This window comes from Mugil cephalus, chromosome 6 (genome assembly GCF_022458985.1).
Source record: "Mugil cephalus isolate CIBA_MC_2020 chromosome 6, CIBA_Mcephalus_1.1, whole genome shotgun sequence".
Taxonomy (NCBI): domain Eukaryota; kingdom Metazoa; phylum Chordata; class Actinopteri; order Mugiliformes; family Mugilidae; genus Mugil; species Mugil cephalus.
The window spans coordinates 10,507,107-10,520,670 of record NC_061775.1 but is presented as its reverse complement, the minus strand read 5'-3'; the positions used below and the strand labels follow the sequence as shown (position 1 = coordinate 10,520,670).

The 13,564-nt window shown below is 43.4% G+C and overlaps 1 protein-coding gene across 6 annotated transcripts in view; it reads right to left on the bottom strand.

The window, feature by feature from the left end:
• palld (palladin, cytoskeletal associated protein) overlaps positions 1-13,433 on the bottom strand; it is a 49,697-nt gene extending 36,264 nt beyond the window's left edge. For 5 of the 6 annotated variants that reach the window (XM_047587462.1, XM_047587467.1, XM_047587468.1 and 2 more), the window contains exons 1-2: positions 13,253-13,433; positions 10,700-11,686 (exon numbers count right to left, since the gene is read on the bottom strand). In XM_047587462.1, the coding sequence (XP_047443418.1) occupies positions 10,700-11,685 (986 nt within the window). In that variant the 5' untranslated portion in view covers position 11,686; positions 13,253-13,433. The remainder of the gene's footprint in view (positions 1-10,699; positions 11,687-13,252) is intronic. The other variant, XM_047587465.1, reaches the window with a different exon arrangement.
• Positions 13,434-13,564: the final 131 nt, after the last annotated feature.

The following is a 13,564-nucleotide window of genomic DNA, read 5'->3' as shown; positions in this document are numbered from 1 at the left end:
CACCTGGCAGGCTCAGGACAGATGGCTGCGGCTACTGTGAGAAGTGTGCGCTCGTCATCCTTCACGCTCACACACGCAGGCGCGTGCACACAAAGCGGGGCCGTGGAAGTCTCAAACTTCAAATTCACCTTGGTCAGCAGACATGGATCTGGTATTTGTGGTTTGTGTCGAGCCAGAGGGCCGATGGTTGATGCGCAGCAGAACGAGAGGGTGTGGTGCTCTTTAGTCTCTGCAGGGGCTCGTGTCAGGCTTTAATGCAGACAGGCTTTGTGATATTTTGGTCACTGTCAGTAAAGACTGCGAGAGTCCACCACAGGGACGTGGCAGGTGGGATTATTTGCGGTGCTTGTTACCATGAGGGTCTGCTCCGTGTGCGGCGTCTGTGTGAGAGGCCGTCCCGTCCCAGTTAGCACACGCTGTCATCGCGTAGCTCTTTTTATTCAAATTCCTTTGGTTTCTGGAGGAACTTGCTCCCATTTGTCCTAATAACAACACGAAAAGTACCACACTTCCCTCTAAGAGACTATAAAATCCGAGTTTATGAGGGGAAGGGTTTGTACGAACTCCACGTTCTCATTAATTACTCAACCGCGGACAGCGGCCCGCACAGAGCCACTTCGCTTTGTTTTACTAGACGAGGCGAACCGTTAATATGTTAATAAGCAGTAATATATACATAACCACTCGCAACAAGCAGAAACATTTCCCTAACACAAATAATCTACGTACATGTGAATCAAACACACAAACACTTATAAATAACTTTTCTGTGTTTGAAAAGGTTTCGTAAGGGTCAGTTGACTTCACAAAAAAATGGGGTCACGCTGTCATGGCAACTCCTGTTTTTGCTCCAAGGAGACCAAAGGACACTAACAAAAACAGAGGATATGTCCTCTCATGATGTCACACAGCGAGGACAATATATCCTCCCAACTGTCAAATAAACCCAGCACGAAAAACCAACAAACGCAACATCCAGAAGAGTGCAAATTTAAACACATCAGCCATATCAGACACATTTTTACCAGCAGCATGATGCCTCCGTGGAGTTACATGTGTGTAGATCTGGTGTTGAGGAAACCAGCGCCTGAAACTAGCTTCAGCTGAGAGCTCTGCAGCTCCAGCGGCCTTGGATGTAAAGGCAAATTTAGCTTTATTGAAGCTAAATTCCTCACAGTCATCTGATCCAGTCCATCACGCACAATTCATTTTAGGTTCAAGAAAGGCAAGAACGAAGTGCAGCGCCACTGCCGTGGTAGTGTTTCACAATAATGTTGCGCAGGCCGCCCCAGTCATCACAAGGAAAAAAAAAGACTTAGTCACATGTTCAGATTTCTTTTCTTATTTCCCAATTTAGTGACATTTTTTCCTGTCGTCCCAGTGGAGAAAGCGTGAGAAGTAGGTTTCCACACGCGCCACCTGGGAGGGCAGCGCTTCCACCAGATCCCGGCCTTCAGTGAATTTCACCAATTTACACATTTCTAAGCTCCTCCGCGACCACAGCCATCCATCTTCCTGCCACTGAGTAATTTGTGCTGAATGCAAACCACACAGTAGTCTGTCTCAGACAATTTTAGGTATGTATCAGAACTTTCTGGGAATACCAAATTAGACATCGTCAATGCAACGGCTGAACCACGCTGAGAGAGCAGATTTGCGGTCGCACATAGGCTTCGGCTCTGAGTCACCGACCACACTGCTCCATCTTTCAAAGGGTAATAAGCTTTTGTCTCTCCTGTTGTAGTCGTCATCCCACTAATGGTCTGAACCAGGTGCAATATCTGACTAACGGCCTTATACAGAGAGGGCTGCATACTTTTGGTCGTCAGTAGAACACAGCTACTAAATACCAGAGAAATCTAATGTGCGTGACCCCCCCTCCTCCCTTTTCCACCCACAACCCTCACACAAACATATGAAGAAAATCTGTCCGCACAAAAAACCAAGCAACCCTCTTCGTGTACGGGTGAGCCATGCAGCGTGACGTTAGCGAACATTGAATATTTGCCATTCTTAAGCAAACAGAGACTGTTGAAACTGAGAAAGAAGGTTTAGTAAATTGCCTGGCAACAAAATACTACTATGGGAGACGAATGCCAATAGAGGCAACAGGCGAATGATGTTGCTGCAGTCGTTGTTAGAAATCCGCAGCCTCTTTCCCTCCCTTCGAATTTACGTACTTAAATGTGAGCTCCGATCACACAAACATCAGCCAGACATTAAACATCTTCCTCTCCTCCATCTCCTCTTTCCCTCAAATGAAACCAAATCCCGCAGACCCCCCACCCCAACCGTCCGTCACCATGATATCACGAGCCTCCACGGTCGACTGAAAAAAGGGAGGTGGTGGGGGGGCAGCAGAAAAGACAGACGTGGAGAAAACAAGGAACTAAGATGCATATCTTGAGTCTCGGCGTAAGACAGTTTAACATTCGCACAGCTGTTATCCTGTCACATGTACATGGGAAGGAAGACTCGAGCTCGTTTTTATGAGTCCCATTTGACCTCTCATCTGCTCGTAAAACAAGCATCCCGCGCAGGCTCTGCTTCTCGCACAACACACAGCCCAGCGGACAATGTACGTAAGGCGCTTTACAGAGCGTGCCATTCTGTCCGTCCAGAAAACAACCAGAGGCACACACAAACACTTACCGCTGCGCACCGAAAAATTCCACCACCTCAATATTGTCAGAGATAATTGAATCAGGCTCGACATCAAACGCAGCTCGCTGGCAGCCGCGCAAGAATCCAACATCCAAGAAAAATAACAGCCTAAAATAACTCATCAAAAGGCAGATTACTGTAAGCTGAATCTAATGTCTGTGCCTTATCAAGCATGATGACTAGCAGAGTCATTTAACAGGTGAACAGAGGAATTCAAACTGGTACTTACTGTTCACAGCCCAGCTGTGGAACAGACCCCGAGGCCCGGATGAATCAAAACTACAAACCTGAGCCGAGCGCACGGAGACAGAAAGGTCCTGGGTGTCTCAGAAGTAAACGAAGAAAAGTCCTTGTTACCGTCAGCGTCATGACTATAATGATGTGGCCACATCTAAACCTGTTTGAGTATGCGTAGCCAGCCTCCTATGGCCATGGAACTGCATGTTGTGAGAACCTTTAGTCATTTGTGGGTGTGCTACAATCATTGTCAGTCTGAGCATTCACTTGCCCGGCTAGTCTTGACAATGGATATGGTAAGTGCGTTCATGTTCACAGACGAGGTCAAACAGTTCCGCTAGAACAGACTAGATAGATAAAGAGGCTTTAGTTGGGAGCTAAGATTTATGGTGAGTCCTCTGCCCATTCTCCCTGTTGAACTTGTCTTGGATTACCGTCCTCCTGATGTGCATGACTGCAGCCTTTATCCGCAACAGGCATGCTTCATATTAAATCTGGTATTCCAATTCTTCAATTGTCACTGATCCACTTATATAACTCCTTACAAATCGCTTTCACCTCTACCCTCGCTTCGCACTTAGCCATTTTTGAGGTGATGGTTTAATATTGATTATTTTTGGCCGCGTCTCGGCTGCTCGTAGAGGAAGAACACTAATGTTCATTCTTAAATCTGGCTGACTACACGGTATATTACGGACCAAATCATGCTGTGTTCAGCTTAAATCCTTTTTCACGGCGCTACAAGACACATCCGCTGAGCACTAAATGTGATTTCAACACGGTGCTGTCAGTGGGCCCACCATCCTCCTGGTTGTCTTTCTGATATACGCACACAGAGTGGTGTGAAAAAGTGTTGGCCTGCTTCCTCATTTCCTTTCTTTTCTTTTCTTTTCTTTTCTTTTTTTTTTGCACGCTTCAATGTGTCAAATCATTGAACTAATTTACATTTAAGACAAAGATATCACAAGTAAACACATTAAAACATAACTTGACTGTGATTTATCACACCCGAGTTCAGTTTCTCTTGCCACAGCCAGGTCTGATTACTGCCACACCTGTTCTCAATCAAGAAATCACTTAAAAAGGACCTGTCTGACGGCGGGAAGTAGACCAAAAGATCAACAACATGCCAAGATCCAAAGAGAACTTGGGTTCTGCAGCAGGACAACGATCCAAAACACACCAGCAAGTCCACCTCTGAGTGGATGAAGAAAACTAAATGTCTTTGGAGAGGCCTGGTCAAAGTCCAGATCCTATTGAGATGCTGTGGCATGAACTTAAAAAGGAGGTTAATGCTGGAAAACCCTCCAATGTGGCTGAATTACAACAATTCTGCAAACATGAGCGGGACACAATTCCTCCACAGCTGGAAAAGATATCACAAATACTTGATCGCAGTTGTTGCTGCTAAGGGTGGAACAAGCAGTTATTAGGTTTAGGAGGCAATCACTTTTCACACAGCGCCGTGTAGGTTTGGATGTTTTTTTTTCCCTTAATAATAAAATCCTTCATTTAAAACTGCGTTTTGTGTTCAGTTGTGTCATTTTTGACTAAATTTGTTTGACGAACACAAACAAAACACAATCCTTACAACAGATAATGTGAAAGTTTGAACGTCACAAAAAAAATGTGTGCACATGTGTCCGTGGTGGAAACGAGCCACTGGATCAGAGGGTGAGTGTGAACTTTGCGACTACATGTCACGACTAGTCAAGTTCAGGACACCCGCGGGCTCCACGGCTGGAAGATGGGCAGGAAAATCTCGCCCCGCAGGGTGAAACTTCACACTGTGTCTCCAGGTTGGCAGTGAGTCAGAGCCACTAGTGAGGCTCAGAGACGGGGCAGCTCCACTCGTCACGGCTGCAGTTAGCGCACCGGTGAGGAATACCACTGACGTGCGTCCGTCCGAGTGTTTTACTGCCGATAACTCAATGTGTACACGTATGTGAGCTGCAGTGGGCCAGATGTATGCGGCCGCTCGGTGGTGATATAGATTACCTTAAACGTTTCTTTGTCTATTTATGGCTGTGAAACTTCCTGGCAGCCTGCACCGGACAAGCTCAAATGCACTCGTGCCTTAAACACATCTTGAATTCAGAGTCATGAACACAGTGCAGTTATCAGCATGGTGAGAGCTAAATAATACGTCAAACTGACCATCTCACAGCAGCATGTAAAATATCCATACAGTATTAGTCTTTTTTTTTTAAATGTTTTCACGTTTCAAGAATGCGGCGTTTCTGTATCCATATAATATAGTTAGTGCAGCCAAACGCTTACTCCAGACTCCCTCATTATTTGGAACGTAAATATGAAATGACATCATTCTTACAGAATCCTTTTCTTTTTTTTTTTAAATCAGGTATAAAAATACCAGTGCTTTTCCCTCTTCACTCCTCCTGCAGAGATCAAATGAGTCCACGAGGGAGATTTTAAAATTATGGGCCTCCAGAAACGGGCCAAACTGTCAGCATTACAGTCGGGCTGCGTCATGAGTCAGCACCGGGTCACCTGCTATGACCTCATACCAAGTCTGTTTCACAAAATGTAGTAGGACGAGCTACTGTAACTGGTGTGGCAACTGCTTCCTCTTCTACAGGCGGACGTGCCAAAAATCGTTCCCTTATCAGTTTGCAGGAGTGTAGGAACTTATTGAAGCACCAAAAAGTCTGCAGGAAAGAATGCAAAAAAATAGACGTGTAAGCAAAATCCACGCTGTAGATGAACAAGACGAGACTCCCTTCAACAATAACAACATTTCTACTGAAGTGCTTTTAGGATAAAGGGTACCCTCAACGTTTTATGTTTTTGACACTTCACAAAGGTTGAATTTAAATACTAATGTTTTAGATTCAAGGAAAAGCAGCCATATGTGCATAATAGTAAATTTGCATTAGAGCAAATTTTCCGATGACCCTGTTTGGATTTTTTTTTTTTTTTTATTAGTTAATTCCTTTTTGCTCCTTTTCTGGGTTTAATTGAACAACAAACAAACAAACATGCCTCTTCTTTAAGATTTCCAAGTTTAAAATGAGTGGTATCACCACAATTTAAACTTTAACCAAGCGAAGGAACCAATAGTAAAATGGCCTGACGCGGGATGTGACATATTAATCCCAAGTATTCAGTCATAAGCCGCCCGGAGACACGCGTGAATTGCATGCTTTCTGATTGCGAGCAACAGCAACAGGATGTAACACCTTCTTGAGGCCTCATTGTTGTTTGGGTTTCAAGGCTGTCAGAGGGAGAGGCCAGTCAGAAAATTCCCAATGGAGAGTATATTTGAGAGCAAAGACAAGGTGGAAAACACGAGAAAGAGGTCTGCTCGTGTGAACATGTCCTTATATGACTTATGTCTCTGGTCCTACTGATCAATCTTAGCTCAAAGGGGGAAGTTTATTTAAGCCTGAACAAGGATCATAGTCTAAATTTGATAAGAAATTCCATCATCAGTCTTTGGAATGTCGTCTCCTCCTGACGCTGGAGGCACCGCCTAGTGTGGATGTCTTAGCAAAATTCTTCGGCAGCCTCTCGACTTCCAAAAGTTTCCGCTGTGGTTTGTGTGCATTTGGTTGAAATTAAGAAGCCAAGGCTGCTCTCTACTGTAACTGCACCTCTCTTCATTCAACTCGAGTTTTTGGAATGCATGGTTTGTACAGCTAGCTGGTAATGACGTGGAAGAGCACCAGACAAAATGCCTAGAGTGGGACACCGCAACCTGATACCGAGATATCGATGATCTGAGGCGAGATCTGTGACAGAGACACGAGCCGACTTATACGGCCTGAACACATGCCAGTTCATCTCACGCCAAGAGCAGATTTAAAACCAAAACTAGCCCCTCGCAAAACTGAAAACAGGAAAGCATGACTTCAGAACCAAAAAATGCACATGATGGCTGCATCCCAGAAATGCATCGTTATAAACAGAGCGTTACATAAAACAATGTGCGTATGGAGGAGCATGAGGGCACGCTGAAGAATACCAGGCTCTCAGCACCGTAAGCCTCTCCGGCTGAGACAAACTGCGGTAGACCACGGAAGACCGCGCCCAGCACCCAGCTCCCAGGAATGCCTCTTTCACTGGCCGTGCAAAACGCTGGCATCAGCACCGACTCATTAGCCTGAGCCTGAAGAGAAGGTGAGGAGGTGCATCACCTGCTCGCACTGGCAACAGCATCAAAGGCGCTGCCCATGGGAAATGAGCACTAAGTGGAATAAGGTATTTGAAATCTTTTGGGGGAAAAAAAATTAAATCTACGGTGCGCAGCTTTTGTTTCCCTTTCTAGCAGAGGGAGCAGTTACAGAAAAGCAGAGGTGTGTGTGTGTGTGTATGACGTATGCTTACAGTCCATAGTCATTCAGTGTCTTTCATTGTTCTCTGACAAAGCCACACCAGTGCTACTCTGTGCTTTATCCTGAGGTCAGACATTTCTTTTTTAGGCTGTGATCTTTTCTCATAACACAAAGTTTCTTTTTTCATCTGGAGGATCACAGTTTTTTTTTTTTTGGGGACACTTCCCGGCAGCCAGAAATGACATTAAATTACATTAGTAACTAATGCTGTTGTTATGGGCTATTTCATCTCAGTCATTACAGTCACTCCCAACTCTCCAGCTCTAACAACACCATCCATGCTGCTAGAATCAAAACCCATTGCTACTGATTTCCAGTGTCAAAGACATCTAAAATATTAAGCCCACCTATAACTGACACACATGATTTCCCTCACATTTTAACAAGAATCAGTATAAAATGAGTGTGATTTATATTCTCTGACATATTGGTGACTATTGCAATAAGCGGTTGCACTATGGTGCTAATTTGGTTATTACAATCAGTACGGTGTGAACTCATTTGACACGGACTCGGGTGTAATCGATGTTCATTCGCAAGAAAAAGTCCCAAACCCCAGATTTAATTAAAAGTAAATGAAAAGTAAATTGTACACACATTTTCAATAACAGCAAGAAAACTTAAAATGAAAGTGTGTCAGGAACTGGGTTTCCCCTAGAGCAAGCCTGAGGTTCAGTATGAGGACTCCTGCTGCTTCCAGAAGCCGCACAATTCTGCTTTCAATAGTGAACAATTTGCTGCCATCTAGTGTCCACAGTGTGTAGCCAACACAGGAAGTGATTATTCATTTGTAGCACTGAACAGACAAAGTGCTTGTATTATCAGGATTTTAAGAAAAATGCTCTGCACAGATCTGCTCTCACTTCCAGATTTATTCTCCCAGTCATGCAACAACAACACAATTCTCTTTCAACACTATTCAGCTACTCGAAGACATTTCACCGCACAACTCTCAGCTCACCATTCATTTTCTGTGTCATACAGCGAAACCGCCACCGAGTCTGGGCTCTCCCGTTTCCCTACGGTTGAACATGCTACACGCTACCTTCCTGTTTCCCCAAGAAGGTGTGGGCTGATATAGAGCCCGGTGACTGAAATCGCTTCGTCACTGCATTGCCTGCATTCCTGTGCCTGGCTCCTGTTGGCCTGAAGACTATTTATACAGCCAGAGAAGAGGCCCCTCACAGCCCAGCGGGGAGATACACGGCCCGGGCTAGTGGTTTTATGTTATCACACCAACACCTAAAGACACCCTTCTAAAAACTCCCTGAAACCGAACCTCTTTGGCTCCATGGGACTCTCTGGTCCATCATTATGAACGTAAACAAAAATAGGCCCACATTATTTCAACAGAGGTTTCAAAAGGACATCAAACATGACAAACTGGTGTCGTGAAGTGTCTGTAAACTGATGTGCAATATTTCAGGGTTATGTAACAGTGCAAACTCTAGAAGCACATTGATTTTTAATATTTTAAACACGAGTCAGTGTTTTAAATACGACTTGTGTGGACAGAATGGATCCGGGTCCATGAAATTCAACCATTAAAGCTGAATCATCAGGAGCAACTGGCATCAATTGCAAATAATTGAACAGACTGAAATGTAAATGAATTCAGGTATGACTCTGTAGTAAACAGCCCCCGTGTTGACTGAGCGGTGAGGTTGACATTTCTAGAAACAAGAGAGGAGTGTATTTTTAGTTTGCTGATGAACTGGTGCAAATAACCTGAGGCAGAAGTTGTTGTCATCTCTATGGGGAATAACGGGTCATCCAGGCATAAATTAGGCAGCGTCCCAGTTTAACTGGACAGGTACCAATGGACAAATTGCACAGAGTGGAAGTTCCCCCCAACTCAAAACCAGGTGCTCTGCCTGTCAACACTGGGGTAACTCTTACCTCTTGGCCGCCTGCCAGCTCACTCACCTTATCTGAAACAGGCAGAGCAGTGAGGCTGGTTCCTGCCACTTGGTCTGGTCAACATCACTGACACTTAAGGTTTGTTCACTGTGTAGGTCAATTCATTCTTAAATCATGTTCATTCAAAAGCTTAAGACCAAACTAGACTTTCTTTTATTGATTAGTGACCCAACACAAAAATAATTATTTTTTCCCATACTGTGTTTTTACTGTAAGATGCCGTATTAAAAGGAATCTGTGACTACATACATTTTTTCTACACTTTGGAGTGAACGAATACTTCAAAGTTTGCACTGTAAAACATTACAGCCCAGTCATGTCATGTTTTTTTTATCTTTAACTCCAATAGTCATGACAAGTTTTTGATATTTAACTCAATTTAATAAATATTTCATTATCTTGACTTCTTGGGAGTTTTGTCTGTGTGGTCAGTGTTAATTTAACTCATGTTTTGACTTGAAAAAAGTGATTGGAGGAGGAGGAAGGGCCATATGATCTGAGTTCTGGGAAATAAAGAGCGACAGCCTCTTTATTTAAATTTTCACATTTTTAATTAGAACCATTACTATAAAATGGTGATACCTTTGAAACAAAGCTCTACAAAAAGAGGATTAAACCACTGTATTAAACGTCAGCAAAATATATGGGTATCATAAGAAGTCATTTCTCTACGTTTTAGTAAAATTCAAAAATTTCTTGCACGATACGAGTTTAATCTGAAGTTTACATTTAAATGTGAGTTGAAATAGTGAGGAATTGCGATTAAATTTGACAAGCTAAGTTTTCATCAATTTGATAATGTAACCTATTAAGCTGTTTTAACTCATAGCATCAAGTTGAAACAAGAAATTAGCATTCGTTTAATTTTTTTTTTAGCTTTTTGTGTTGAAACTGTTTTTTTTGTGAGTATACTCACATTTTTTTTAAGGCAGCGGGTTTCTAAGTTTTACTGACTGGAAATGTTTTACAGTGCATTAATCTTCATTATGCCTAGAGATGCCAGAAAGTCTATCTCATAAACTGTAAAAATATAACTGAAACTACACTTCCTTGACCAAATATTACTTTTCATTATGAACTTAAAGAAAAACTTAATTCAGGTTCACCTGACTTATGAATGTCAGAAGTAAAATCTTTAGCCCGTCAATACTGCCAGTGATTTTCAGTCAGTGAATAATACCAGGACTCTTGAACATGTTACACAATACTATGCCAGAACACAGAAGTCCTCTGTGTGAGTGGGTAGAAACAGGTCACTGCAGCCAATAAAAAAAAAAACTCAGTGAATAAACAGAAGAGCTATTGAAGAGATTTTGCTCGGATTCTCCTCTTTTACTACCTTTCAATTCGTAAAAAACATCTCAGTGGACTTAAGGAGACTTTTCTAAGTCATTAATCTGCAAATGGGGAATACTTGTCAAACACCGAGTTATTGCATGTCATAATATCAAATATATCAAATAGCAGGTTCCTGTCAAGTCCATCCTGCTAAACAGTGTGAAATTAATCAAGTAAAGACCTACCGGACAAGCGGTTGAGGGTTTCCATTGACTCTGCATTCCAGGCGAATAGGGCTCCCCTCAGCCACTTCCTGACTCTTCAGCTTCTGGAGGAACTGAGGAGGGGACAGGGGTCCGGATCCTGTTGGAGCTCCGGCGTGTTGGTACCTTGCAGAAACTGCCACTCCCACTGGACCCCCAAGTTGAGGGTCCGTGTCTGGCTGGCTGTACGGCGTCTCCTCTTGCTGGCCGGAAGGCACAGGGGGGACGGAGGCCGAGCCTTGAGGGACCGGCCGCTGACTTCTCGGAGACAGATAGCCACTGTCTGGAGAGGAGGAATCCTCTTCCACCTGCTGCTCCAAGTGAGCAGAACCTTTGAAGATGGACGACAGCTCCTCAATAAACGTGGCAGCACGGCTGCAGAACTCTGTTGCCGAAGCAGCTCGATCACCCAGCTCCAGGCCTTCGTGAACCAGCCTGGGTTTGTCCTGCTTATAAACTGGCTGGAGTGGTTTGTGACGGACAACCTTCTCAGTAGAGGACGGAGACTCACTGGACGCCTGTACAGGTTTGATGAGGGGGGCATTCTGGCTGGAGGAGGCTCTACCTGCTGCATTATCATCTGGGCAGGGGGCTTTGGTCTGGTGCTGTAGGTTTGGGCTCGTAATGAGATTTTCAGTCGCTTGAGGAGAAAGGGAGGGGACAGCTTGGAGAACCTGCTCCTGTTGCGTAGGATTAGAGGGGCCTGGATCGCCAGATTCACCTGCATCACCAAAGGCCTCCCGGGCCAGGTCCAGGCTACGATTAATCTCTTCTGCGCTCAAGAAGGCGGTAAGATCCGCAAAGTCTCCATCTCCAGAATCCAGCTCTGTTACCGAGTCCAGGTAGAGGTCCCCGTCGGAGGACGCCTCAGAAAACACCCCCGCATCCCCCTCCAATGTCCCACCTGCCGCCGGATCCTTGAGCAGCAGAGAGATGGGGAGTGGCTGATTCCAACTCCCGTCCTGCATCCTGAAATGCACATTTAATTTCATTAAGGGGCCAGTGACATTCGCTCATAATTCTGACACAACAGTTTATTCTGTATAAGATACTCATCTCATCTCATCTCATTGATAACTGACGAATGAAGAGCAGACATGAGAGAAGTCATCTTAATATATAAACTTTACAAAGCTGTTTCATATGTTCTTTCAGCCATAGCTGGAAGGATGACTCAGTCCACTGTTGTTGGGACACAGTTGGTAGGTATTAGCAAAGGCCTTTAGTGAGGTCATATGAACACGACTGGTCTTACCACTCTACCACAATCCCTTTGTTCTTTGTTATTCTTTCCACATAACACCACATAAACTCAGATTTCTCAGACATCAACTCACATTAAAGCTCAAATATACTATTTATTATTCATTTTTATTGTATTTGTTTTAGTATTTTTTAAAAGAACTTTTTCAATAAAATCATTTCTTTGTTCATATTTTGAGAGTTAGACACTGTAATCAGAAAAGAACAGATGTTTTTCTGATAAATTACAGAGTCTTATCAACAATCATAATGCATCCATTAATCCATTTAGTACTGTATACACTATAACACTATATAAATGTTTGGACACACCTTCTCATTTAGTTAATTGAGAAAGTGTGTCCAAACGTTTGACTTGTAGAGCTAATACAATCATTTAATAAAATATAATTGTTACAACTGTGTTATGTTATAAGATCATAGCATTTTGTGAACTGTTGATGGAACAAACAAAGGGGAATCTTGCTAATCCACAATGAGGAGGTTCACATGGGTACATTTATTCCACATGATGCATCATCATATTTCCGTCTGATTTCTTGACTGAAATGTAAATAGATTATGTGTAGTTTAAAGGACAGTCACTCTGGATGTTTAGTACGCTGTCAAGCTGTCGTTGTATATACATATATGACGCAGCGTGACACTCAGCGCCCCATGGCGTCCTGAAGACCAGCTGTTGTTATTTTTAATCCCTGGGGCTGTGTTTCACAGCAGCGCCACAACCCAAACCTACCCGGAGCTCAGGAGAGAGGTCGCTACGTTCAAACACACACACACACAAAAAAAACACACACACACACGCAGGTATGACAAGATTCATACAAATACACCCTGACGGTCAGTGCAGTAAAGCCAGACGCTGTAGCTTAGTGCTCTACTGCTCTATTATAAAAGGAACAATGACAACAGCTCAATGCTGATTAAATATGAATGTGGAAAATTGAGACGGCTCGACAAAATGTTAATAACTTCCTGTTGCTAAAGTTTCTATTACCTTCTTAATATCTTAAATTATATAATTACAGTATGTTATGTTCATTTTCAAAGAATAAAATGTAAAATATTTAGTAAACTTCATTTTAAAAACACCAGAGAACATTTGTCTAACTGTATGTTTGACTCCACTGTTATACATGTATATGTAAAGACTATGTTTAAAACAGCTGTATTGTTACCATTACACTGAATGAATAAGGTCACGGTCTTAATAATAACAATTAATAACCAAACCCACTGAATACACAGACATGAATACAGGGGGAAACGTACCTTGAAGTGGGTTGTCTGTCCGAACGCTCGTTCCCGGTTCTAGGGTTCCAGGTTTGTCTCTTTTAAGTAAGAATGGGAAGAAAAGAAGCTTCTCTTTCCAGAAGAGCAGCCTTATTGGTCAGACGGTATACAGGATCTCTCAGGCTCAGGGTCCAATTGCGTACTGCCTCTGCAGTGGCCTGCTGTTCCATCTGTCCCGGTCCCTAACTGCTCACTGAGTGGGGCTATATTTGGCCCCTGGCTCAGGTTTCACAGCCAGAATACTGGCAAGAAGAGAGAGTGTTGAGGTAGACGTGGAGAACAGACGGTCGT